Consider the following 26,963-nt stretch of genomic DNA (forward strand, 5'->3'; position numbering starts at 1 on the left):
CCGGGGACACACGAGGCTGTGGGTCCCCCCACCAGTGACAGCGTCTGCTCATTAATTAATGCACAAAATAATTCCCAAAGCCGGTCCCGGGGGGGCATGCCGAAGGGATGCCGGTACCGGGGGGGGATGCCGAAGGGATGCCGGTACCGGGGGGGGGATGCCGGTACCGGGGGGGGATGCTGAAAGGATGCCGGTACCGGGGGGGGGATGCCGGTACCGAGGGGGGATGCCGAAGGGATGCCGGTACCGGGCGGGGATGCCAAGGGGATGCCGGTCCCGGGCGGGGGGATGCCGGTGATCCCGGGGTTTCCTTGGCAACCTTTGGCAGGAGGAGCCGGGGGGTCCCCGGGCGCGGTTCCCCCAGCCCCGGGGCTGCGCGGGGGGGCCGTGCCAGCGGGGGGGGCTCCGGCGGCGCCGCGGCCGCAATGAGCGCGTGGGGGCTCCGCTGCTCCCCGCAAACCCGCGGAGCCGCCGCACGGAACGGGGGGGGCGCTGCCTCCCCCCCCCTCACCCCGGCTCCCCCCGCAGCCCCCGGGACGTGCGGCGGCCCCCCCGCCCCCCCGCCATGGGCCCCGCGCCCTGAGCCCCCGCGCCGGGCGGGCACATGAGGAGGAACCGGAGCGACGTGGCGGGGCCGGAGGAGCAGGTGGGGACACCGGGGACCTCAGGGGACACTGGGGGGCACAGGGGACACCAGGGACGTTGGCGGGGCACAGGGAGGTACTGGGGACACCGGGGGGCACAGGGGACACCGGGGACACTGGGGGGGCACCAGGGACCTCAGGGGACACCGGGGGGCACAGGGGACACCAGGGACGTTGGCGGGGCACAGGGAGGTACTGGGGACACCGGGGGGCACAGGGGACACCGGGGACACTGGGGGGGGGCACCAGGGACACTGCGGGGTGCACAGGGGACACTGGGGGGCACAGGGGGTCCCGGGGGGGTGTGGGGCGGGGGGCTCCCGCTCTGACCCCCCCGCTCCCCGCAGCCCCCCCCGGAGCCGCGGGCCATGCCGGGGGCCGAGCTGCACCGGGGCCACCGCCGGCCCTCGGCCACCCTGCAGCCGCCCCCCCGGGACCCCCCGGAGCCCCCCGGGCGCCCGCGCCCCAGCTCGCTGCCCCTCGGCGCCCCCCCGCGCCTCACCCTCACCCGCCCCGACACCCCCAGGTACAGCCCGGCAACGCCGGGGGGGGCATGGCCGGGGGGGACACGGCGGGATGGGGACGTGGCCAGGATGGGGACACTGTTCAGGATGGGATGGGGACATGTTGGGATGGGGACATTGTCTGGGATGGGGACATGTCTGGGATGGGGACATGTTGGGATGGGGACATTGTCTGGGATGGGGACATTGTCTGGGATGGGGACATGTTGGGATGGGGACACGTTGGGATGGGGACACTGTTCAGGATGGGATGGGGACATGTTGGGATGGGGACATGTTGGGATGGGGACACGTTGGGATGGGGACAGTGCCAGGGATGGGGACACTGTTCAGGATGGGATGGGGATGTGGCCAGGGGATGGGGACATGTTGGGATGGGGACATGTTGGGATGGGGACAGGGCCAGGGATGGGGACACTGCTCAGGACGGTCCCCAGTTCCCGGCCAGTTCCCGGGGTGGGGACAGTGTCTGGGATGGGGACACGGCCCAGGATGGGGACATTGTCCTCGATGGGGACGTCACCTGGGACCAGGACAGTGACATTGTCCTCAATGGGGACGTCACCTGGGACCAGGACGGTGTCTGGGACGGGGACAGTGCCAGGGATGGGGACAATGTCCGGCACAAGGTGCTCGTGCAGGTGACACCAGCGCTGGCCCCGCCGCCTCATGTCACCAGCCAGACCCTGCGTCCCCACCGCGTCCCCACCGCGTCCCCACCGCAGTGGGGGGAGCAGCCCCCAAAATCCCCCCAGCCCCCTTTAATCCCGCAGTTCTGCTCCGTGTCCCCGAGCGGTGGTGGCACCGCGGTGACCCGGCCGGGGCGGTGGCCGCGGTGCCGTGTCCCCGGTGCCGTGTCCCGGTGCGGTGTCCCCGGTGCGGTGTCCCCGGTGCGGTGCCGGTGCCGCCGGTGCCGTGTGCCACCCGCCCCCCCCCACAATGAATCATCCGCCGAATTTTCCAGGGTGTTCCCCCGTTTCCCAGTCCCAGATCTGGGACCCCCCCAGATCTGTTGTGCCTGGCCCGGGGGGGGGCCCAGGATCGTGGGGGGGGGTCCCTGTTGTTTCTGCGCTGCCCCCCCACGCGCGGGTGCTTTGGGGGGCACGATCTCTGCCCCGCCGGTTTCCTGGGGGGGGATCCCCCCTCGGGTCCCCCCTGCGTTGGGAGGAACCACCTCGCGGTGGTGGTGGGGGGGGGATCCCCACAGGTGTGTGGGGGGGAAATGCCCCGATGGGGGGATCCCTGAACGGGGGTCCCGGGGGGCGGGGATTTCTGGGGGATTCCCGCGTTGGGGGGGGGGACGAACACCGGGGGATGCCCGGGGGGGTCCCGGAGGGGGGAACCCGGAGAGAGGGAACCCGGAAAGGGGGAACCCGGGGATGGGGGATAGCGGGGGGGGTGTCCGCGCCGCCTTGTACCTGCGGGGGGGGTCCCGGGGCGGAGCTGCCCCCGGGGGAGGGGAGCGGGGGGGGGGGCAGGTCCCGGGGCGGGAGGAGGCGCCGAACCGGGGGCGCAGCGGCGGCGTCACCGGCAGCGGCACCGGCAGCACCGGCAGCGGCACCGGCAGCGGCGGCGGCCACAGGCGCCTCCCCCGGCCGGGGTGGCGGGGGGGGGGGCGTCCCAACCGGTTGCACGGGGCCATGCGGAGCCCGGGGCCGGGAAAAGCCGCCGCCGCTCCCGCCGCCGCTGCCGCGCGTCGGTGAGAACCGGGAGCGGCTCCGGGAACGGCGGCGGCACCGGGAGCGGCTCCGGTAGCAGCACCGGGAGCGGCTCCGGGAACGGCGGCGGCACCGGCAGCGGCTCCGGTAGCAGCACCGGGAGCGGCTCCGGGAACGGCGGCGGCACCGGCAGCGGGAGCGACGGCGGCACCGGTAGCGGCTCCGGTAGCACCTCGGGGTCCCCGGCGGCACCGCGGACGATGGAGCCGGTCCCGGGCGCCAGGAAAAGCCTGTCGCTGTCGCTGCCGGTGCCCCGGGAGGGGCCCAGCACCCTGAAGCCCCCCCAGCACCTCTGGCGCCAGCCCCGCACCCCCATCCGCATCCGCCACCGCGGCTTCTCCGACACCGACCGGCACCGGGCGCGGCCCATGGAGCGGGCGGACGCCGTGGACGGCGGGGACCGGCCCGGGCTGCGCAAAGCCCGCATGTCCTGGCCCTCGTCCCTCCACGGGACCCCCGGCACCGGCAGGCGGTAGGTGACAGCGCCGGGGACCCCCGAGCCCCCCACGTCATCCCGGCGCCCAGAGCCGAGGTGCGACCGCCCGGTATCGACCCGGTATGGGAGGTGGGACCCCCGGATCATGCCGGTACCGGAAGGGGGAACCCCCTGGTATCATCCCAGTATGGGAGATGGGACCCCGAGATCATCCCAGTACTGGAGGGGGGACCTTCCGCTGTCATGCCAGTATGGGAGATGGGGACCCCCAGATCATCCGGGTACCAGAGGGGGGACCCCCTGGTATTGTCTCAGTATGGGAGATGGGACCCCCTGATCATCTGGGTACTGGAGGGGGGACCCCCTGGTATCGTCCCAGTATGGGAGATGGGACCCCCCCCAGATCATCCCGGTACCAGAGGGGGGAACCTCCTGGTGTCATCCCAATACTGGAGGTGGGACCCCCCCAGACCATCCCGGTACCGGTACCAGAGGGGGGACCCCCTGGTATCATCCCAGTACCGGAGGCAGGACCCCCAGTATCATCCCAGTACTGATACTGGAGATGAGACCCCCCCACCATTATCCTGGCACTGAGGCAGGACCCCCCAGTGTTGTCCCAGTAATGGACTTGAGACCCCCCCAGTATTATCCCATTACCGGTACTGGAGGTGGGACCCCCCAGCATCATCCCATTACTGGTACTGGAGGTGGGACCCCCCAGCATCATCCCATTACTGGTACTGGACTTGGGACCCCCCAGCATCATCCCATTACTGGTACTGGAGGTGAGACCCCCCCAGCATCATCCCATTACTGGTACTGGAGGTGAGACCCCCCCAGTATTATCCCATTACTGGTACTGGAGGTGGGACCCCCCAGCATCATCCCATTACTGGTACTGGACTTGGGACCCCCCAGCATCATCCCATTACTGGTACTGGAGGTGAGACCCCCCCAGTATCATCCCATTACCAGTACTGGAGGTGGGACCCCCCCAGCATCATCCCATTACTGGTACTGGAGGTGAGACCCCCCCAGTATTATCCCATTACCAGTACTGGAGGTGGGACCCCCCCAGCATCATCCCATTACTGGTACTGGAGGTGAGACCCCCCCAGTATTATCCCATTACCAGTACTGGAGGTGGGACCCCCCAGCATCATCCCATTACTGGTACTGGAGGTGGGACCCCCCCAGTATCATCCCATTACCAGTACTGGAGGTGGGACCCCCCAGCATCATCCCAGTATCAATACTGGAGGCGGGACCCCCAGCACCACCCTCACCGCGGTGCCGTGGCGGCAGGACGGGAGCGGCGGTGGCAGCGCCATGGGGGGGTCCCATCCCTTGGGACCCCGTGCTGGCACTGGGGACGGTGACGGTGCCACCGGCACAGCCGCAGCTCCCGCCCCACCCCCCAGGCCTGACCGAGGGCCCCCCCACGTTCTTTGGGCACAACCATTTGTGCTGGTGCCGAGCGCCGGTTGTGCCGCGGCGGCACCGTGTGCCGGGCGTCGCGTCCTTCCAGCAGCGGCACCTCCGGCTTCGTTAGGGGCGTTAATTGCTGCGCAGGAGGCTCAGCAGATGGTCGGGATTTGGTTTCCTTCCTCCTCCTCCTCTTCCTCCCCTCCCCATGGAGTTTCCCCCCCCCCGGCAGAACTGGCGGTGACCCCGGGGTCCGTCCCCCCCAGATCCAGGGGTCGCGGTGCCGGAGCCGCCGGTGACACCGGTAGACGGGTGACCCCCCCCCCTCCAACCGGGGGGAACCAGCTCAGCCCTCGCTCCCAGGTCTCTCCCTTCCTGGAGACAATTAGTGTAATTAAGCCAAACGAAGGCGCGACCGCAGGCGGGGGTTTGGGTGGCCGGTGGCAGCACCAGGATCCGTCCGGTTGCCGCCGGATCCCGGCGGCTCTTCCCGGTTCCCGCGGCCCCGGTTGATCCTTCGTGCCTCAATTCCTGCCCCTTCCCGATGGGAAATCACCAGCGTAACAACGGTGCTCAAACCGACGCGGCGCCGGTGCCGGTGTCGGTGCCGCCGTCCAGGCCGCTCCGGTGTCCCTGCGGTGCCGTCATCTTTGTGCCGAGGGGGATGAGTCACCTGCGGCCATTTGGAATGAGTCGCGTTTCGGCTCCCCCGGCGCCGGCTGTGCCGAGCGGGTTACGCGGCACCGTGTGGGGCGCTATGGGGGCTATGGGGCGGTATGGGGCGGTATGGCACGGTATGGTGTGATATGGCATGGTATGGCACAGCTCAGCACAGTACGGTACTGTATCGTATGGTATGGCACAGTATAGCATGGTACGGTATGATACGGTACGGTACGGTATGGTATAGGACAGTATTGTATGTTACAGCACAGTACAGCATGGTACGGCGCAGTATGGTATGGTGTGGTATGGTATGGTATGGTATGGTATGGTATGGTATGGTATGGTATGGTATGGTATGGTATGGTATGGTATAGCACGGAATGGCACAGTACGGTATGGTATAGGGCAAGATGTGTGGTGGCACTGGTGCAGATGGTGACCCCGGTGCAGGTGGTGACACCGGTGCACATGGTGACCCTGGTGCACATGGTGACACCGGTGCACATGGTGACTCTGGTGCAGGCGGTGACTCTGGTGCAGATGGTGACCCCGGTGCAGGTGGTGACTCTGGTGCAGATGGTGACACTGGTGCAGATGGTGACACCGGTGCACATGGTGACTCTGGTGCAGATGGTGACCCTGGTGCAGGTGGTGACACCGGTGCACATGGTGACTCTGGTGCAGGTGGTGACCCCGGTGCAGGTGGTGACACCGGCGCCTCTGTCACCCCAGCCCCGTCCCCGCTGTCACCAGGGGCGTCCCCGACACCAGCAGCTCCGGGGGGGCCGCAGGGGGGTCCCCCGCCCCGCCCCCACGCCCCCGTGTCCCCGCAGCTTCGAGGGGGACAATGGGCCGTCCCCGGAGCCCCAGGCCAGCCCGGGGGGGCTGGTGCTGCCGCCCCCCGGCCAGCGCCGCGAGTCCTTCCTGTACCGCTCGGACAGCGACTACGACGCCTCCCCCAAGAGCGTGTCCCGCAACTCCTCCATCGCCAGCGACGCGTCAGTGCCCCCCCGGGACCCCCCCGGGAACCCCAGCATCCCCTGGGACCCCCAGAGCCCCCAGAGCCCCCTGGGACCCCCCGGACCCCCCCGAGACCCCCCCGGGAACCCCAGCATCCCCTGGGACTCCCAGAGCCCCCCCAGACCCCCTAGACCCCCCAGGACCCCGTGGACCCCCCCAGGAACCCCCGGGACCCCCCGGGAACCCCAGCACCCCCTGGGACCCCCAGAGCCCCCCCAGACCCCCTAGACCCCCCAGGACCCCATGGACCCCCCCGGGAACCCCCGGGAACCCCCCAGGACCCTGTGGGCCCCCCCGGCACCCCCAGACCCCCCAGGACCCCATGGACCCCCCTGGGAACCCCAGAGCCCCCGGGACCCCCTGGACCCCCCCGGGACCCCCAGGACCCCCTGGGACCCCCAGAGCCCCTGGGACCCTCCATCCCCCCAGGGACCCCCCAATATCCCCCTGGGGACCCCCCCACCATCCCCTCGGTGACCTCCCAATATTGTCCCCAAGGACCTCCCCCCCAATATCCCCCCTGGGCATCCCCTGATACCACCCCAGGGACCCCCCCCATCCTTTTGGGACCCCCCAGTTTTCCCCCCCATGGACCCCTCAATATCCCTCCCAGTGCTCCCCCCAATGCCACCCTGGGCCATGTCCCCCCAGGGGTCAAGGGGGACCCAGGCGTCCTGCCCCCCCCCCCAATGACACCCCCCCATTTCTCTTCCAGCCACGCCGAGGACCTGATTGTCACCCCCTTCGCCCAGGTAGGGCTGGGGGGTCCCTGGGGGGGTGTCCCCCCCGTTTTGTGTCCCTGACCCCCCCCGTGTCCCCCCCCAGGTCCTGGCGAGTCTCCGCAGCGTCCGCAGCAACTTCTCCATCCTGGCCAATGTCCCCAGCCCCACGGCCACCAAGTGAGCGACCTTGACCTTGACCTTGACCCTGACCCTGACCCTGACCCTGACCCCCAGCCCTGACTGTCGTGTCCCCCCCCAGGTGGTCGCCCATGGGCTCCCAGCCCCCCCTCTGCAAGGCCACGCTCTCAGGTAAGGGGGGGGATCTGGGGGGATTTTGGGGAGGGGGGGTGAACTGGTGCTGCCCCCACCTGTGTCAAACCGGGGAAACTGAGGCACGGGGCCTCATGTCCACCCACCCCTACACCCCCACATCTCCGGGGGGGTCCCCACAAACCCGGGGGGTCCCCACAAACCTGGGGCGGTCCCTGTACCCCCCATCCCCGGGGGATCCCCACAGCCCCAGGGGGGTCCCTGTTCCCCCCACATCTCTGGGGGGTCCCCACATCCCCAGGGGGGGTCCCCACAAACCCGGGGGGGGGTTCCTGTACCCCCCCATCCCTGGGGTGTCCCCACGGGCCCTGGGGGGATCCCTGTTCCCTGCATCCCCGGGGGGGTCCCCATAAACCCAGGGGGGTCCCCCCATCCCTCGGGGGTCTGTGCCCTCCCAGCGGGTGTCGGGGGGCGGGGGGGTGACCGCTGTGCCCCCCAGAGGAGACAGCGCAGCAGCTGGCGCGGGAGACGCTGGAGGAGCTGGATTGGTGCCTGGAGCAGCTGGAGACGCTGCAGACGCACCGCGCCGTCAGCGAGATGGCGTCCAACAAGGTGGGGACACCACGGGGACACCATGGGGACACAGCGACCGGGACACCATGGGGACACTGTGGGGACACAGGGACACCGTGGGGACACGGGGACACCATGGGGACACCGTGGGGGCACAGGGACATGGGGACACCCTGGGGACACAGGGACAGGGACACCATGGGGACATGGGGATACCGCAGGGACACAGTGGGGACATGGGGACATGGGGACACCGCAGGGACACGGGGACACCGTGGGGACACCGGGATGGGGACAGGACCCCAATGTGACACCGGGATGGGGACAGAACCCCAATGTGACACAGGGATGGGGACAGCACGAGCCTGGGGCAGGACGCTGCGGTGACACTGGGACAGGGACAGGCTGGGGACAGCTGCTGGTGGCACTTTGGGGACAGTGTCCAGGGGCTGGGGGGGGTCCTGGCCCAATGGGTGCCAGTGGTGACAGTTGTGCTGGCGGTGACAGTTGTGCCGGGGGTGACAGTTGTGCCGGGGGTGACGGTGCAGGTGGTGACGGTGCCGGTGCCACCAGGGCTGGTGGTGGCAGTTGTGTTGGTGTCACGAGGCTGGTGGCCGTGGTGGTGACAGCGGTGACAGTGGTGACAGTGGTGGCAATGGTGACAGTGGTGGCAATGGTGACAATGGTGACAGTGGTGACAGTGGTGACAGTGGTGGCAATGGTGACAGTGGTGGCAATGGTGACAATGGTGCTGGTGCCGTAACCGGTGCTGCAGATCTGAGTGCAGGATCGTGCCCCCCCCCGTGTCCCCCCATGTCCCCCTGGACCCGTCACCCCCAGTGTCACCCCCTAGTGTGGGGGGTCTGGGGGTCCCCATCCCAGTGGGGTTTGGGGGGGTCCCCTGGCCAGTTGGGGGTGACCCCGGTGTGTCCCCCGCCCCCCCAAGTGGTGTCACCCCCGGGTGTCCCCATCCCAGTGAGTTTTGGGGTCCCGGCCTCGCCGTGGGGGGGACCCCAGGAGCCCCCCCGCTAACACGGGGCCCCCACCAACCCCCCCGACTCGAATGCCTGGGTCCCCCTCGCCCCGCCCCCCCGCAGTGGGCGGGGCCGGGGAGGCGGAGCGAGGCTCGCGCAGGCGTGTGCCCCCCCCACCCCCCCCCGCCCGACGCTCCGCGGCCTCCGCAGCCCCGACGGGACCCCACGGCCCCCCCGGCACCCCCAGACCCCCCGGGACCCCAACACCCCCCCCGGGACCCCCCCGGGACCCCCCCGCGTTCCTCCGCATCCTCCCCATCCCTGATCCCCCCCCAGCCCCCCCATCCTCCTCCATCCCCCCTCAGCCCCCCACCCCCCATGGGCTCCCGTTGAACCCCCAGCACCCCGGGGGGGGGGTCCCAGCACCCCGGGGTGGGGGGGGCGATGTGAGGGACCCCCCCCCCCCGGCCGGGCGCTGTGGGGGGGGTTCCCGCTCCCCCCCCTCCCGGTCCCACCATGTCCGACCGCGTCCCCCGCGCCCTGAGAGGCTGCGGGTGAGGGGGGGGCGCTCAAGAAAAGGGGGGGACACCCCCCCAGGGGTAAGCAGGGACCCCCCCCCATTTCTCTCGGGGTGGCGGGGGGGCCCAGCCCCCCCAGGCGACCCCCCCGCGGCCGGAAAATGCCCTTGGTGGACTTTTTCTGCGAGACGTGCGCCAAGCCCTGGCTGGTGGGCTGGTGGGACCAGGTAAGGGGGGGCACGGGGGGGGGCACCTGTGACCTTCCCCCCCCCCCCAATGTCACGGTGGGGGTGTCACCTCCCCTCCTTGCGCGGTGCCCCCCCCAACTTTGGGAGCGTTATTTGGATGCTATGGCCCCATGGCGGCGGGGGGTGGGATTATATGGGGGGGGCACCCAGTTTGTGCTTGGGGGGGGTCACTGTCACACTGAGACCCGGCAAACTCGTGACAAGTTGGGGTGGCCCCGTTTTTTTGGGGGGGGGACCCCTCCCCGCTCAGCAAGGAGCGGGATGGGGCAGTTGCTATGGAGACTGCGGTTGCCATGGCGATGGGGCGGAGGGTCCTGATTGGCTGATGGGGGGAAGGATGCGGGTGATGCTCTTTACTGCCCCCCCCCACCCCTTGGGGGGCAATAAGGGGCTTGGGGGGGGTTGGGTGGGCTGGGCGGGGGGGGCCCGGACGCCTGGGTTCCCTCCGGGGGGGGTGACACGCAGGGATGAGTCACTGCGGGGGGGCGGGGGGGGCAGCATCCGGGCCCCGCTCAAGGACAGTGAGGACTCGGGGGACACGGGTGGCGTTTGTCACCCCCCCCCCCCCCCTCGCCACAGAGACACCCCTGGGTGCCCCCCAAATGGGGAGGGTCCTCGGGGGGGGTGGGACAGCGGCTGCGAGTGCTGGGTGCCCAGTGTCCCCTCCCCAGTGCCACCAGTGTGTGTGGCCCAGTGACACCAGTGAGTGTCCCAGTGCCACCAGTGTGTGTGTCCCCAGTGCCACCGGTGTGTGTGTCCCAGTGCCACCCAGTGAGGATTTGGGGGGTCCTGTAGGTGGGGGGCGATGGGGGGCCCGTCCCTCACGCCCCTGCCCCCCCAGTTCAAGAGGATGCTGAACCGGGAGCTCACCCACCTCTCCGAGATGAGCCGCTCGGGCAACCAGGTCTCCGAGTACATCGCCAGCACCTTCCTGGGTGAGACCCCCGGGACCCCAGAGACCCCCGGCACCCCCACAGGGACCCCCGGGACCCCAGAGACCCCTGGGACACCCAAAGATTCCCAGGGACCCCCACCAGCCCCCTGGGACCCCCAAAGACCCCCAGGGAACCCCAGAGACCCCTGGGGAACCCCACCAGCCCCTGGGACCCCCAGAGACGCCCAGGGACCCCCAGGAACCTCTGGGTCCCCCAAAGATCCCCAGGACCCCAGAGACCCCATGGACCCCCAGAGACCCCCGGGACCCCTGCAGGGACCCCCAAAGATCCCCAGGACACAAGAGAGCCCCGGGACCCCCCAGGAACCCCCAGAGACCCCCAGGGACCCCCACCAGCCCCTGGGACCCCCGAAGATCCCCGGGACCCCCAAAATCCCCCCCAGCTCCCAGAGCCAGCGTGGCCGCGTCCCCAAGCCGTCCCCTCGTGTCCCCCCCCGTGCCCCCCAGACAAGCAGCACGAGGTGGAGATCCCGGCCCCCGGCCCTAAGGAGCGCGAGAAGAAGCGGCGGCAGCCGCCCCCCCCCATGGGGCAGATCAGTGGGGTGAAGAAGCTGCCCCCCCCCAGCTCCGGCACCGGCGGCTCCGGCGTCCCCCGCTTCGGCGTCAAGACCGACCGCGAGGAGCTGCTGGGCAAGGTGGGGGGGGTGGGGGGGGATGGGGATTTGGGGGTGGGGGGGTCGGGATATGGGGTCTGGGGGTGGGGGGGGTTTAGGGCTGGGGGGTCTGGGGGTGGGGGGGTGTGGGAATGGGGGGGGTGGGATGGGGGGTCTGGGGGTGGGGGTTGTGGCAATGCGGGGGTTGGGATAGGGGGGTTTGGGGATGGGGGGTGTCTGGGGATGGGATTTGGGGGGGTCTGGGGATGGGGGGGTGTGGGAATGGGGGTGTTGGGATGGGGGGGTCTGGGGAGGGGGGATGTGGGAATAGGGGGCATCAGGATAGGGGGGTCTGGGGATATGGGGGGGTCTGGGGCTGGGGGGTCACGATGGCCCCGCCCCCAGGAGCTCGACAGCCTCAACAAGTGGGGCCTGAACATCTTCCGCGTCTCCGAATATTCCAACAACCGCTCGCTCAGCTGCATCATGTACACGATATTCCAGGTGCCCGAACCCCCAATCCCACCCTGACCCCCCATTCCCACACCAGAACCCCAATCCCACCCTGACCCCCCCCATTCCCACCCCAGAACCCCCCCAATCCCACCCTGAACCCCAATTCCCACCCCAGACCCCCCAAACCCCCCAATCCCTCCAAATCCCCCAATTCCCACCCTGCCCCATCCTCCCCATCGCCCCCAATTCCCACCCCAACCCCCCTCAGTCCCCCAATTCCCACCCCAAACCCCCCAATCCCACCCCAAATCCCCCATCCCCCCAATTCCCACCCCCACCCTCCCCATCCCCATCCCCCCCATTCCCACCCCCTCCCCGGACGCCTGGGTCCCCTTTGGGGGTGTCTGACCCCCGGTGCGGCGCAGGAGCGGGAGCTGGTGAAGACGTTCCGGATCCCGGTGGAGACGCTGCTGACCTACACCGTGACGCTGGAGGACCACTACCACGCTGACGTGGCCTATCACAACAGCCTGCACGCCGCCGACGTCATGCAGTCCACACACGTCCTGCTGGCCACCCCCGCCCTCGACGTGAGCCCCGCGGCACCCGGGGCGGGGGGACCAGTGGTGGGGTGGGGGGACCCATCATGGGGTGGTAGAACCAGTCATGGGATGGTGGGACCAGTGGTTGGGTGGTGGGACCAATGGTTGGGTGGTGGGTCCCATGGTTGGGTGGTGGGAGCAGTGGTTGGGTGGTGGGAGCAGTGGTTGGGTGGTGGGACCAATGGTTGGGTGGTGGGTCCCATGGTTGGGGGGTGGGACCCATGGTTGGGTGGTGGAGCCCATCATGGGGTGGTAGAACCAGTCATGGGGTGATAGGACCAATGGTTGTGTGGTGGGACCCATGGTTGGGTGGTGGGACCAGTGGTTGGGTGGTGAGACCCATGGTTTGCTGGTGGGACCCGTGGTTGGGTGGTGGGACCCATGGTTGGGTGATGGGAATGGTCGTAGGGTGGTGGGACCCATCATGAGCTGGTGGGACCCATCACGGGGTGGTGGGACCCAAGGGGTGCTCATCCCTGGGGTTGTTTTCGGGGGTGTTTTTGGGGGTGTTCTCGGGGTGCTCACCTCCGGGGTGTTGTTCTCGGGGTGTTGTTCTCGGGGTGCCCCAGGCGGTGTTCACCGACCTGGAGATCCTGGCCGCCCTGTTTGCCGCCGCCATCCACGACGTCGACCACCCCGGCGTGTCCAACCAGTTCCTCATCAACACCAGTGAGTGCGGCCACGGGGGCGGCTGGGGCACCTCGCACACGCGCCCTCTGGCACACGCAGGTCACCTCTGTGTCCCATGTCCCCACCTGGGGTGTCCCCCACCCGTGTCCCTGTGGGGAGACCCATGACGGGGTGGTGGGAATGGTCATAGAGTGGTGGGACCCACCATGGGGTGAGAGCCCCGTTATGGAGTGGTGGGATCTGTTGTGGGGTGGTGGGACCCATGGGTGGGTGATGGGAACGGTTGTAGGGTGGTGGGACCCATCATGGGGTGGTGGGACCTGTTGTGGGGTGGTGGGACCCATGATGGAGTGGGAGACCTGTTATGGGGTGATGGGAACAGTCGTGGGGTGGTCGGACCTGTCATGGGTTGATGGGACCCATCATGAGGTGGTGGGACCCATGTTTGGGTGGTGGGACCCATGTTTGGGTGGTGGGACCCATCATGGGTTGATGGAACCCATCATGGGGTGGTGGGACCCATCATGGGGTGGTGGGACCCGTCATGGGATGGTGGGACCTATGGTTGGGTGATGGGACCCATCATAGGTTGATGAGACCCAGTCATGGGGTGGTGGGACCCATCATCTGAGTCCCCATCTGGGGGGTCCCCCACTTGTGTCCCCACCTCTGGGGGTGTCCCTGAGCCATGTCCCCCCCATATCCCCCCGTGTCCCCCGTGTCCCCCGTGTCCCCCGTGTCCCCCGTGTCCCGCCGTGGCGCAGACTCGGAGCTGGCGCTGATGTACAACGACGAGTCGGTGCTGGAGAACCATCACCTGGCCGTGGGCTTCAAGCTGCTGCAGGAGGAGAACTGCGACATCTTCCAGAACCTCAGCAAGCGCCAGCGCCAAACCCTCCGCAAGATGGTCATCGACATGGTAGGGACACCCCAAAAAGCGTCCCCGTGGTGGGGGGGGGCGTCCTCACCCCCCGCGTCACCCGCAGGTCTTGGCCACCGACATGTCCAAGCACATGAGCCTCCTGGCCGACCTGAAGACGATGGTGGAGACCAAGAAGGTGACGAGCTCCGGGGTGCTGCTGCTGGACAACTACACCGACCGCATCCAGGTGCCGCGGGGGACGCGGGGGGGACGCGGGCGGGCGGCGGCGGGGGGTGACGCTTTTTTGGGGCAGGTTCTGAGGAATATGGTGCACTGCGCGGACCTGAGCAACCCCACGAAGCCGCTGGGGCTGTACCGGCAGTGGACGGAGCGCATCATGGAGGAGTTCTTCAGGCAGGGCGACCGCGAGCGCGAGCGCGGCATGGAGATCAGCCCCATGTGCGACAAGCACAGCGCCTCCGTCGAGAAGTCGCAGGTCGGGGGACACTGGGGACATTGGGGACATCGGGGACATCGGGGGTGGCATCACTGGGGAGAACTGGGGGGAATAGGGACAGGGGTGACATTGTGGGGACACGTGGCCAGAGGCATTGGGGATGGAGATCAGCCCCATGTGTGACAAACACGGCGCCTCCGTGGAGAAGTCGCAGGTCTGGGGACACCGGGGACATTGGGGACACAGGGGACATTGGAGGACTGGGTGTCCGTGGTGACAGTGACCCTCGGTGTCACCATGATGTCCCCAGTTGGGCATCCTATGGGGACGAAGACCCTCGGTGTCCCCAGTTGGGCATCCCATGGGGACAAGGACCCTTGGTGTCACCATGATGTCCCCAGTTGGGCATCCTATGGGGACGAAGACCCTCGGTGTCCCCAGTTGGGCATCCCATGGGGACAAGGACCCTCGGTGTCCCCAGTTGGGCATCCCATGGGGACAAGGACCCTTGGTGTCACCATGATGTCGGGGACGAAGACCCTCGGTGTCCCCACGGTGTCCCCAGGCGGGTGACGGTGCCCCCGGTGTCCCCACAGGTGGGTTTCATCGACTACATCGTGCACCCGCTGTGGGAGACCTGGGCGGACCTGGTGGCCCCGGACGCGCAGGAGCAGCTGGAGACGCTGGAGCAGAACCGGGACTGGTACCAGCGCCGGGTGCCCAGCAGCCCCTCCCCCCCGCCCGGCCCCGCCCCCGCCCCGCGCTTCCGCTTCCGCCTCCACCCGGGGGAGGGGGACGAGCCGCCGTGGCCGGATGACACCCCCACGCCGCCAGGGGGCGCAGTCCCACCATACAGTGACACCCCCACGCCGCCAGGGGGCGCTGTCCCACCATACAGTGACACCCCCAGGCCGCCAGGGGGCGCTGTCCCACCATACAGTGACACCCCCAGGCCGCCAGGGGGCGCTGTCCCACCGTACAGTGACACCCCCACGCCACCAGGGGGCGCTGTCCCACCATACAGTGACACCCCCAGGCCGCCAGGGGGCGCTGTCCCACCGTACAGTGACACCCCCACGCCGCCAGGGGGCGCTGTCCCACCGTACAGTGACACCCCGACGCCGCCAGGGGGCGCTGTCCCACCATACAGTGACACCCCCACGCCACCAGGGGGCGCTGTCCCACCGTACAGTGACACCCCCACGCCGCCAGGGGGCGCTGTCCCACCGTACAGTGACACCCCCACGCCGCCAGGGGGCGCCGTCCTGCCTATCTTTGACACCCCTACACCACCGGGGGGCGCTGTCCCGCCTCTCTTTGACACCCCCACGCCACCAGGGGGCGCCCCCTGGGAACACAGTGACAACCCCACGCCACCAGGGGGCGCCCCCTGGGAACACAGTGACACCCCCACGCCGCCAGGGGGCTCTGTCCTGCCATACAGTGAGACCCCCACACCACCAGGGGGCGCAGTCCCACCATACAGTGACACCCCCACGCCGCCAGGGGGCGCTGTCCCACCATACAGTGACACCCCCACGCCACCAGGGGGCTCTGTCCTGCCATACAGTGAGACCCCCACACCACCAGGGGGCGCTGTCCCACCATACAGTGACACCCCCAGGCCGCCAGGGGGCGCAGTCCCACCATACAGTGACACCCCCAGGCCGCCAGGGGGCGCCCCCTGGGAACACAGTGACACCCCCAGGCCGCCAGGGGGCGCCCCCTGGGAACACAGTGACACCCCCAGGCCGCCAGGGGGCGCCGTCCCGGGACACGGTGACACCCCCAGGCCGCCAGGGGGCGCCCCCCCGGGGCAGCCACCGGGGAGACCCCCCGGGGAGGGGGGGGGAGTGGTGACCCCGCCCTTTCCCCCCCCGAGCTCTGAGGGGTTTAATTTAATTGAAGCTTAATTAGGGCGTTTTAATTTAATCCGGGGTTTTGATTTGGGTGCAATTTGGAGTTTTGTTTCATTTGATTTTTTAAAAACAGTTTTAATTCGGTTTTATTTAAAAAAACCCTTTCGATTTGAATTTTGGTTTAATTTGGGTTTCTATTGAAAATTATTCTGATTTTAATTGGGTTTTGCTTTTAATTTCGCTCTGATCTGAACTTTTAATTTTTAGTTTTTATTTTAATTTCCTGCTGGTTTTAATTTGATTGGAATTTTGGTTCCGTTTCCATTTCAATTTTCTTTTGCTTTTCATCTTATTTTAATTTTCTTTTCTTAAATTTTAATTTTGTTAAATTTTAATTCCGTTTCAATTTTCTTTTCTGAATTTTAAATTTCACTTTAATTTTCTTTTCTTAACTTTTAATTCCACTCCAATTTTGGTGGTTTGAATTGGACTTCAATTCAATTTCAATTGATTTTGTTTTAACCTGAATTTTTTCAATTTAAAATGTCGAATTTCCTTCTAAATTTCCGTCTGGATTTGGTTGAATTTTAATCCATTTTTAATTTCATTTTGATTTCATTTCAGCCTCAATTTGGTTTCAATTTTCAATTTAACTCCAATCCTCTCAATTCTCTTTTCGGCTGATTTGCTGATCACGGTTGAACCGGAACTGTTGATTTCTGGCTGTTTTGCCCCAAACGGGGTTTATTTTGGGGGGGGGGGACAGGGGGAATTTTTATTGTATTTTTTAAAAAACTCAAAAACACAAAAAAAGCTCCAACCCCCCCCGCCCCGGGGGGGAAACAAAGGGGGACACGGACAGACCCCCCCCCCCAAAAACAAAGGGGGGGGCAGTGGGGACCCCCCCCATCACCAAAAGCCATTGACCCACAGGGAGGACGGATGAGGGGGGGCGACTTGGGGGGGGGGCTGAGGCTTTGGGGTGCTCATCCCCCCCCCAAAGTCTTCCACTCACCCCCCCCCCTTTTTGCACAGGGACCCCCCCAATTGCCCCCCTGCGGGGGGGGGGGTCCCCTCTATATCGGGGGGGTCTGTCTGTGCAGGGGGGCCAGGCCATATTGGGGACCCCCCCCCAAATCCCCATTAGAGGTGAAGCAATAACAAGGTGCCCCCCCCATTGGGGGGGGAGGGGGGTGGACCCCAAAATAGCTTTTTTTTAGGGTTTTATTTTGGGGGGGGGTGTCCCCCATTTCTGAACACTGTACTGTAGCATTGGGGCTGGGGTCTCCCTTCACTGGGGGGGGCGCAGCCGGGGGGGGGCACAGTGGTGCTGGGGGGGGGCCCATGGTGGGGGGTCTGACCCCCACTTTAAATTGGGGGGGGGGGTGTCAGGCCCCCCCCCGTGCGACGTGGCCTTTGGGATGGGGGGGGCTCAGTGTGGGGGGGTCTCATTGTGGGGGGGGCAGAGCTTTTATTTTTGTACGCGGTGGCGTTCTCTGTAAATATTGTGAATAGTTCGGACGGGACCCCCCCTCTCGGGGGGGGGCAATGGGGGTGACCCCCCCACCCCCAAAGTCACCCCCCCAGACCCCCCCTCTTTGTGTCCCCCCTCCCCTTCTCCCTCCTTCGCCATCAGCTCCAATAAAGAGGAGAAGGGAATGAGTGTGGGGGGGTCTGTGCTGGGGGGGGTTGAATTGGGGGGGGTGAACTGGGGGGACAAGGGGCTGGTGGGGGGACAGGGAAGGTCTGGGGGGGTCCCAATGCCCATGGGGGGGGGTCTCATGTCCTGGGGGTGTCCCACGGATCAGGGTCAGGCCCTGGGGGGGTCGTGGCCCCTTTTGGGGGGGTCCCACTGCTGCAGGGGGGTCCCTGGAGTATCCTCAGGACATGGGGGGGTCCCCAGCACTGGGGGGGGGTCCCCGTAGCATCCCCAGGCTATGGGGGGATCCCCAACACTTGGGAGGGTCCCTAGACCAGGTCCCTAGGGGTCCCCAACACTGGGGGGGTCCCTGGACCCCTCCCCTCCTCAAGGTGCCCTCCCCGACCATAGAGAGGAGGTTCCCAAGTCCTCCCGCCGGGCCAGAAGGTCCGCGGGGCAGAAGCAAGCGGCGGGGCCTCGCGCCCCCCAGCGGCTCGCCCGCGGGATCGGCCGCGCCGAACCTCCCGCGCATGCGCGCTGCGCGTACAGGCGGGAGCGGCGCGTGCGCAAAGAGGCCACGCCCCCCACCCGGTGCGGTTCAAACGCCGGCGCGCGCGCAGTGGCGCTTCCCCCCCCCACCCCCGCGAAACCAACACACGGAGCCGGTAACGGGACAGGGGAACGGGGGGGGCGGGACAGGGGAACGGGACAGGGGAACGGGGGGCGGTTTGGGTGGGGGCGGGTTGGGTATTGTCCCCCCCCCCGGCTCCTTCAGCCTCATCTCAGTGACGCCTCTTGCCCATCCACAATTCCCCCCCAAACTTTGGGGTGTCACCACCCCATATGACCCCCCCGACCCCTGTGCCCCGCCCCTTACCCCTGTGTCCCCCCCGAGTCCTGTTTCCCCCCCCAAACCCCACTTCCCCCCCTTCCCCCCCAGCTTTTCTCCTTCATTCTCAATTCCACCTCTTGCCCATCCACAATCTGCCCCCAAACTTTGGGGTGTCACCACCCCATATGACCCCCCTTACCCCTGTGTGTCCCCCCGACCCCTGTGTCCCCCCCCAGCCTTGTTTTCCCCCCCCAGACCCCACTTCCCCCCCCCCCCAGCTTTTCTCCTTCATTCCCATCCCAGTGACGCCTCTTGCCCATCCACAATTTCCCCCAAACTTTGGGGTGTCACCACCCCATATGACCCCCCCGACCCCCCCAGGCCCCCCCATGCCGAGCAGGCGCATGCAGGAGCTGGAGGAGGTGAGCAAGGAGCTGCTGAAGGTCCTGGTGTCGGGCTGGGCCGGCAGCCTCCTGCAGCGCAGCCTGGACAAACGGACGCGCGCGGACGACAAACTGCTGGGCGCTCAGGCCGCGGCCGCCCGGCTGCTCCGCGGTGAGCACCCCCGGCCCCCCAAATTATTATATCCCCCCCCGTGACCCCCCCTGAGCATCCCCGCTGTCCGCAGAGCTCACGGCGGCCGAGGAGACGGTGGCGCGGACGCTGCTGGAGCGGGAGAGCGAGCTCCAGCGCCTGCTCCGGCGCCTGCGGGACCTGGAGCAGGAGCTGCAGCGGGCGCGGGAGGTGGGTGCCGAGCTCCAGAGCAGCCATGAATATCCTTTGTTGTGGCGGGGGGGTCCTTATTGTCCCTTTTGGGGGGTTGGCGATGGGCGGTTGAGTCCCTTGATGGGCGGTTGAGTCCCTTGATGGGCGGTTGAGTCCCTTGATGGGCGGTTGAGTCCCTTGACGGCCGCACCGCGCTGCGCCGGGAGCTGGAGGAGCTGCGGGAGCAGAGCCGGCGGCTGCAGGAGGAAACGGAGCGGGACGAGGACGCCGTGCCGGCCGCAGCGTGAGTTTGGGGGGGGGTCGCAAGGCGGGGGGGTGCACCCCAAAACACCCCGAGCCCCCCGCGACGTGTCGCCCGCAGGTACGTGACGCAGCTTTACTACAAGATCAGCCGCATCGATTGGGATTACGGAGCCGAGGCGGCGCAGATCAAAGGCAGTGAGTGGCCCCCTTGCCCCCCCATCCCCTACCCCACTTAAACCCCCCCTAATTCTTCTCCCCCCCCCCCCCCCCCCAAAAAGTCCATTATGGCCCCGACATCGCTCAGCCCATTGACATCGACGGCAGCCGCCACTCGCGCTGCTTCGTTAGCGATTATTTGTGGAGCCTCGTGCCGACGACGTGGTGAATCCGGCGCAGATTCGGCAATGCCAACAACCCCCTGGCGGCGCTGACCCCCCCACTATGGCACTGCCCCCCCCCCCCCCCCCTGTGGTGCTGACCCCCCCAGCTTAACTGCAAAAGTCTCTTTTCCTTTTTAATTCATGTAACAACAGTGTGAAAATCATTAAAACCAGTCAATCGGCTGCCGGGCCGGAACGGGGGGGGCTGCGAATCGGGGTGTTCTCCCCAAAACCGGGAGGTGGGGGGGGGAATTTTGGGGGTGCCACGACCCCCCCATGAACTGTCCATGTGGCCGAGCGAGGCGGGGGGGCGACCAGCGCTGACTTTTATCCTCCCCCCCGCCGCATTCACCCGCCGCCGTGGGGGGAAAAAACATGGGGAGAGGGGGGAAACTGAGGCACGGCGGCTTCACCGTGTCCCGCCCCCCCGTCCCCCCCCACGGCGGCGCCAGCGTTAGCAGGGACACTCGTGGCGCTCGCTCTGCTTGCGGCACGGCTCCATGGTGATGGCCACCCCCACGCCGCTGCGCCCCGACGTCATCCGCGTCACCTCGGTCCAGGCGTCCGTCGCCGGGTCGTAACACTCCACCGAGTCCAGGAACGTGTGGCCGTCGTAGCCGCCTGCGCCGAGACACCACGGGTGGTTCTCCTTCCTCTTTGGGGTGTTTCCCCCCACCGCAGCCCCCCCGGGCTTACCCAGCACGTAGATCTTGCCCTGGTAGACCGTGACGCCGAGGGCGCTGCGCCGGTGCCGCATCGGCGCCACGAACGTCCAGGCGTCCGTCTCCACGTCGTACCGCTCGGTGCTGTTGAGCTGGTCGGTGCCGTCGTACCCCCCCATGGCGTAGATGCAATTATTGAGCGCGCAGACCCCTGCCGGGGGGAAATTACAGGGTGTCGGGGACCCCAAAGCTCATCCAGTCCAACAACCCCCCCTGGAGCAGGAACACCCAGCTGAGCTTGCACAGCACCCGCTGTTCCCAGCTGGTCTCCCATCCAAGCACTGACCGGGCCCGACCCTGCTTAGCTTCCCACATCAGACGGGATGGGGCGTTCTCAGGGTGCTATGGCTGTATATATTTTATATATATGTATATATATGTTTCCCAAGTATATCCTGATAGTATCTGAACTAAACCCTTTTCTCGAGGGCAGAGCAGAGGGGCAGGAGAACCTCTCTGACCCACTGATCCCCCCGCTTCTAACCCACCCAGGTACCACTGGCCTTCTGGTGGTCTCCCATCCAAGCACTGACCGGGCCCGACCCTGCTTAGCTTCCCAGATCGGGCATTCTCAGGGTGCTACGGCTGTACGTATATATATGTATGTACATATATATGTTCCCTGAGTTTATCCTGACAGTATCTGAACTAAACCCTTTTCTCATGCTCATCCTGCCGTCCCCAGGTCCCTTTTCACCGCTCTCCAACAGTTTGTTCCCAACCTCCACTGGAACCTGGGGTTGTTTATTGCCCCTAAGGACCCCTCTTCTCCTTGAGCACTCATTAATTAGAGCCCTCTGATTGAGCGCATCCCGGCTCACCGGCGCCGCTGCGGATGGTGGCCATGGGGGCGATGGCGCGCCAGCTGTCGTGCTCGGGGTGGTAGCACTCGGCCGAGCGCAGGCGGGTGCTGCCGTCGAACCCCCCCACGGCGTACAGGAGCCGGTTCAGCACGGCCACCCCCACGCCGATGCGCCGCGACAGCATCGGGGCCACCAGCTGCCACTCGTCGCGCTCCGGCTCGTACCTGGGGGGCCAACCATAGTATGTGAGTGACTGGGGGCCACAATAGCATCTGAGTGATGGGGGGGACAATAATAACAGTACCTGAGTGATGGGGGGGACATAATAACAGTATCTGAGTGGTGGGGGGACATAATAACAATATCTGAGTGATGGGGGGGACATAATAATAGTATCTGAGTGATGGGGGGGACATAATAATAGTATCTGAGTGATGGGGGGGACATAATAATAGCATCTGAGTGATGGGGGGGACAATAATAATACTACCTGAGTGATGGGGGGGACATAATAACAGTATCTGAGTGGTGGGGGGGACATAATAATAGCATCTGAGTGATGGGGGGGGCATAATAATAGCATCTGAGTGATGGGGGGGGCATAATAATAGCATCTGAGTGATGGGGGGGACATAATAACAGTATCTGAGTGATGATGGGGACAATAATAATAGTATCTGAGTGATGGGGACAATAATAATAGTATCTGAGTGATGGGGGGGACAATAATAATAGTATCTGAGTGATGGGGGGGGACATAATAACAGTATCTGTGTGATGGAGGGGACATAATAACTATCTGAGTGATGGGGGGGACACATAATAACAGTATTTGGGTGATGGGGGGGACATAATAACAGTATCTGAGTGATGGGGGGACACATAATAACAGTATCTGGGTGATGGGGGGAGCATAATAATAGTATCTGAGCGATAGGGGGGGACATAATAATAGTATCTGAGTGATGGGAGGCCGCAATAATAATATCTGTTATCACCATGTGTTATCACCCTGGGGGGGCAGATTTTTAGCCCCCTCCCCAGGCAGATTTTGACCCCCCCAGTGCTGTGTTATCACCTTGGGGGGCAGATTTTGACCCCCCAGGGCTGTGTTATCACCTTGGGGGGCAGATTTTGACCCCCCAGTGCTGTGTTATCACCCTGGGGGGCAGATTTTGACCCCCCAGGGCTGTGTTATCACCTTGGGCGGCAGATTTAGTTACCCCCCCAAGCAGATTTTGACCCCCCGCTCCTGCCTTATCACCCCATTCCCTCCCCCCGCAGCCCCCTCACCTCTCCACGCTGCTGTGGTGGATACATCCGTGCGACCCCCCCACGGCGTAAATCATGCCGTCGATGACCCCCACGCCGATGCGGTTGCGGGGGACGCTCATGGGGCTGCACTGGGACCACTGGTTGGTCATGGGGTTGTAACAATCGATGGCGGCCGAGTCCGTGTTCCCGTCGGGGGAATTATTCCTCCCCCCCACCGCATAAAACAACCCCCCCACCACACAACCCCCCAAACCGCTCCGGGGAACCTGCAGATCGGCCAAACGAATCCAAGAGCCGTCCCGGGGGTTAAAAGCTTCCAAAAAGCTCAAGGATTGGCGGAAATAGCCGCCGGCCGTGTAGATGAGCTGGCCCACCTTGGGCGCGCGGCAGGGCAGGACCTGCGTGGCCTTGTGCAGCGTCAGGTCCTGGAAGATCTGCGCCAGGTAATCCTTGGAGGGCGAGTCCCCCCGCAGGATCTCGCACTTCTGGAGCTGCGTCTGCAGGAAGTGCGGGGTGAGCGAGTGGCAGCGCACGGCGCGCAGCAGCGCCTGCACGTACAGCCGCCGGCTGGCGCAGTCGTGCTTCACCCAGTTGATGCAGGCGTGGAAAACCTCGGACTCGCAGCGCACGTTCAGCTCGTCGCGGCTGATCAGCGTCACCAGCTGGCAGTGCGACAGGTTGAAGAACTCCTCCTGCTTGGAAACCTGCGCGGGAGGGAGGAACGGGGGGTTTGGGGGGGTACGGGCACCCCCGAAAGCCAGGACCCCCCCTCCGCCTCATCCCAACCCATCAGTGGCACCACTTGAAGGAGGTTGGAAAACTGCTCCTGCTTGGAAACCTGGAGGAAAATATGGAGGATGAGTATATTTTGGGGGGTACAGGGTCCCCAGAACTCCTCCTGCTTGGAAACCTGCGCCGCAGGGAGAAACGGGGGGTTTGGGGGGGTACGGGCACCCCCGAAAGCCAGGACGCCCCTCCGCCTCATCCCAACTCATCAACAGCACCAGTTGAAACTGGAGGTTTCCTACTTGGAAACCTAGAGGAAACTATGGGGGTGTGAGTATTTTTTGGGGGGTACAGGGTCCCCAAAACTCCTCCTGCTTGGAAACCTGGGGGATAAATGGAGGGAGGATTATTTTTGGGGGTAGGGGCAACCCCAAAAGCCAGGACCCCGCTCCAGCTCATCCCAACCCACCAGTGGCACCAGTTGAAGGGGGAGGTTGGAAAACTCCTGCTTGGAAACCTGGAGGAAAATATGGGGGATGAGTATATTTTGGGGGACACAGGGTCCCCAAAACTCCTCCTGCTTGGAAACATGCGGGGGAGGGAGAAACGGGGGGATTTTGGGGGGTATGTGTACCCCCGAAAGCCAGGACCCCCCTCCAGCTCATCCCAACTTCTCAACAGCACCACTTGAAACTGGAGGTTGGAAAACTCCTGCTTGGAGGAAAATATGGGGGGTGAGTATTTTTGGGGGGTACAGGGTCCCCAAAACTCCTCCTGCTTGGAAACATGCGGGGGAGGGAGAAACGGGGGGTTTTGGGAGGTATGGGCACCCCCGAAAGCCAGGACCCCCCCTCCAGCTCATCAGCACCACCAGTCGAAACTGGACGTTGGAAAACTGCTCCTGCTTGGAAACCTGGAGGAAAATATGGAGGATGAGTATATTTTGGGGGGTACAGGGTCCCCAGAACTCCTCCTGCTTGGAAACCTGCGCCGCAGGGAGAAACGGGGGGTTTGGGGGGGTACGGGCACCCCCGAAAGCCAGGACCCCCCTCCAGCTCATCCCAACCCATCAGTGGCACCACTTGAAGGAGGTTGGAAAACTGCTCCTGCTTAGAAACCTGGAGGAAAATATGGAGGATGAGTATATTTTGGGGGGTACAGGGTCCCCAGAACTCCTCCTGCTTGGAAACCTGCGCCGCAGGGAGAAACGGGGGGTTTGGGGGGGTACGGGCACCCCCAAAAGCCAGGACCCCCCTCCGCCTCATCCCAACTCATCAACAGCACCAGTTGAAACTGGAGGTTTCCTACTTGGAAACCTGGAGGAAAATATGGGGGTGTGAGTATTTTTTGGGGGGTACAGGGTCCCCAAAACTCCTCCTGCTTGGAAACCTGGGGGATAAATGGAGGGAGGATTATTTTTGGGGGTAGGGGCAACCCCAAAAGCCAGGACCCCGCTCCAGCTCATCCCAACCCACCAGTGGCACCAGTTGAAGGAGGAGGTTGGAAAACTCCTGCTTGGAAACCTGGAGGAAAATATGGGGGGTGAGTACTTTTTGTAAAATATAGGAGTATTATTAGTAAAATGGGGGGGGTACATGGTCCCCCTAAAAGCCAGGACCCCTCTCCAGCTCATCCCAACTCATCAACTGCACCAGTTGAAACTGGAGGTTGGAAAACTGCTCCTGCTTGGAAACCTGGAGGAAAATATGGGGGATGAGTATTTTTTGGGGGGTACAGGGTCCCCAGAACTCCTCCTGCTTGGAAACATGTGGGGGAGGGAGAAATGGGGGGTTTTTGGGGGTACGGGCACCCCCGAAAGCCAGGACCCCCCCTTCCAACTCATCAACAGCACCAGTTGAAACTGGAGGTTGGAAAACTCCTCCTGCTTGGAAACCTGGGGGAAAACACGGGTGGGTGGATATTTCGCAAGTAAACCCCGCGGGGACCCCCCTGTTGCGGGGACCCCTATGTTTGGGGTGCCCCCCCGTTTGGGGGACCCCCCCCCGTTTTGGGGACCCCCCCCGTTTGGGCGCCCCCCACCTCAGCGAAGTTCATGTAGATGTACTCGCGCGCCTTCTGCTGCAGCTCCAGGCAGCCGATCTGCTCGGCGAAGTTGGCGATGCCGATGGCGTTGCTGGGGTGCAGCTGCTGCACCAGGAAGTCGCAGCAGGCGCGCACCACGCTGTCGATCTGGTACATGACGGCGCCGTTCATGACGTGCAGGACGCACTTCTCCCCCACCGAGATGGACGCGGTGTAGGCGAACTCCACCAGGCGCTCCATGACGCGCGGGTGCACGCCCTCGATGGGGATCACCTCCATGCCGCGCTCCCGCAGCCCCGTGGTGAACATGGCCTTGAAAACCGGGCTGGACGACGCCAAAACGATCTTGTGCGCCAGGAAGTCGGCGGGGGGGACGTCGCGGCGGTAGCGGACGCGCAGGGTGACGTCGCAGAGCTGGCGCTCCAGGCGCAGCTGGTTCATGATGGCCAGGGCGGCTTTGGGGTGCTCCTCCAGGCTGTAGCTGAAGGAGCCCGTGGACCCCCCCGGGGAGGGGGTCACCTCCGCGGGGCACTCGGGGGGTGGCGGGGAGGACATGGCGGGTCCAGCATCGCAGGGGTCCCCCCCCTGCGTGGGGTGGTTAGGAAGGGGTGGGGGGGGATGAGAAGCTGTGGAGAAAAGGGGAGGGGTTAGAGTGGGGAAACTGAGGCAGGGGGAGGGGGTGACCCCCCAGGTCTGCCCCAATATGTATTGGGGGTTTGGGGTGACCCCCCCCCAGATCTGCCCCAATATGTATTGGGGGTTTGGGGAGACCCCCCCCAGATCTGCACCAGGATGTGATGGGGAAACTGAGGCAAGAGAAGGGGGGAGACCCCCGAAATCTGCCCCAGTATGTGATAGGGAAACTGGAGCAAGAGAAGGGGGGAGACCCCTCCATAACTGCCCCAGTATGTGCTGGGGGGTTGGGAAGACGCCCCCCCAGCTCTGATCTGCACCAGTATGTGCTGGGGGATTGGGGAGACCCCCCAGATCTGCACCAGGATGTGATGGGGAAACTGAGGCAAGAGAAGGGGGGAGACCCCTCCAGAACTGCCCTAGTATGTGCTGGGGGGGTTGGGAAGACCCCCCAGATCTGCACCAGTATGTGCTGGGGGGTTGGGAAGACCCCCCCAGATCTACACCAGTATGTGATGGGGAAACTGAGGCAAGAGAAGTGAGACCCCCCCCCCAGATCGGCCCCAATATGTACTGAGGGTTTGGGGAGACCCCCCCAGATCTGCCCCAATATGTACTGGGGGTTTGGGGAGACCCCCCCAGATCGGCCCCAATATGTACTGGGGGTTTGGGGAGACCCCCCCAGATCGGCCCCAGTAAGTGCTGGGGAAACTGAGGCACAAGGGGGGGGTGGGGACATTAGGATCGTGCCCTCCCAGGGGAAACTGAGGCACAGGGAGGGACCCC

General features: G+C 65.3%; 3 protein-coding genes across 4 annotated transcripts in view; 2 read left to right on the forward strand and 1 right to left on the reverse strand.

Annotated features, from left to right (window-relative positions):
• Nucleotides 1–3,086: 3,086 nt before the first annotated feature.
• On the forward strand, nucleotides 3,087–17,817 carry PDE4A (phosphodiesterase 4A; the record flags this gene model as incomplete). Its single annotated transcript, XM_082076478.1, has 16 exons — nucleotides 3,087–3,358; nucleotides 6,250–6,414; nucleotides 7,152–7,188; nucleotides 7,262–7,335; nucleotides 7,418–7,467; nucleotides 7,928–8,040; nucleotides 10,583–10,676; nucleotides 11,144–11,331; nucleotides 11,695–11,793; nucleotides 12,171–12,335; nucleotides 12,917–13,016; nucleotides 13,742–13,896; nucleotides 13,964–14,086; nucleotides 14,153–14,335; nucleotides 14,893–15,865; nucleotides 17,792–17,817. 16 exons carry the CDS (start codon nucleotides 3,087–3,089, stop codon nucleotides 17,815–17,817), a joined length of 2,817 nt encoding a protein of 938 aa, XP_081932604.1.
• A 573-nt stretch (nucleotides 17,818–18,390) lies between these two features.
• Nucleotides 18,391–20,158, forward strand: LOC309450835 (kinetochore protein Spc24-like). The gene is made up of 6 exons (XM_082076469.1): nucleotides 18,391–18,459; nucleotides 19,008–19,181; nucleotides 19,255–19,399; nucleotides 19,543–19,635; nucleotides 19,714–19,790; nucleotides 19,874–20,158. Exons 2-6 carry the CDS (start codon nucleotides 19,016–19,018, stop codon nucleotides 19,978–19,980), a joined length of 588 nt encoding a protein of 195 aa, XP_081932595.1. The 5' UTR covers nucleotides 18,391–18,459; nucleotides 19,008–19,015; the 3' UTR covers nucleotides 19,981–20,158.
• The window catches only part of LOC309450833 (kelch-like ECH-associated protein 1), an 18,235-nt gene continuing 11,368 nt past the window's right edge, over nucleotides 20,097–26,963 (reverse strand). For both annotated transcript variants that reach the window (XM_082076467.1, XM_082076466.1), the window contains exons 2-6: nucleotides 25,542–26,170; nucleotides 22,794–23,479; nucleotides 21,519–21,724; nucleotides 20,672–20,848; nucleotides 20,097–20,596 (exon numbers count right to left, since the gene is read on the reverse strand). In XM_082076467.1, coding sequence (XP_081932593.1) covers nucleotides 20,430–20,596; nucleotides 20,672–20,848; nucleotides 21,519–21,724; nucleotides 22,794–23,479; nucleotides 25,542–26,099 — 1,794 coding nt within the window. In that variant the 5' untranslated portion in view covers nucleotides 26,100–26,170 and the 3' untranslated portion in view covers nucleotides 20,097–20,429. The remainder of the gene's footprint in view (nucleotides 20,597–20,671; nucleotides 20,849–21,518; nucleotides 21,725–22,793; nucleotides 23,480–25,541; nucleotides 26,171–26,963) is intronic.

This window comes from Streptopelia decaocto, assembly GCF_964273445.1.
Source record: "Streptopelia decaocto genome assembly, contig: SUPER_29_unloc_2, whole genome shotgun sequence".
In the NCBI taxonomy this organism is placed as follows: domain Eukaryota; kingdom Metazoa; phylum Chordata; class Aves; order Columbiformes; family Columbidae; genus Streptopelia; species Streptopelia decaocto.

Bases quoted from the DNA above. Each gene is read 5' to 3' on its own strand.
- LOC309450835 (XM_082076469.1), top strand. From the start codon at position 19,016: ATGCCGAGCAGGCGCATGCAGGAGCTGGAGGAGGTGAGCAAGGAGCTG. The intron at 19,182-19,254 runs GTGAGCACCCCC...CGCTGTCCGCAG, and splicing joins GGCCGCCCGGCTGCTCCGCG to AGCTCACGGCGGCCGAGGAG. The intron at 19,791-19,873 runs GTGAGTGGCCCC...CCCCCCAAAAAG, and splicing joins GGCGGCGCAGATCAAAGGCA to TCCATTATGGCCCCGACATC.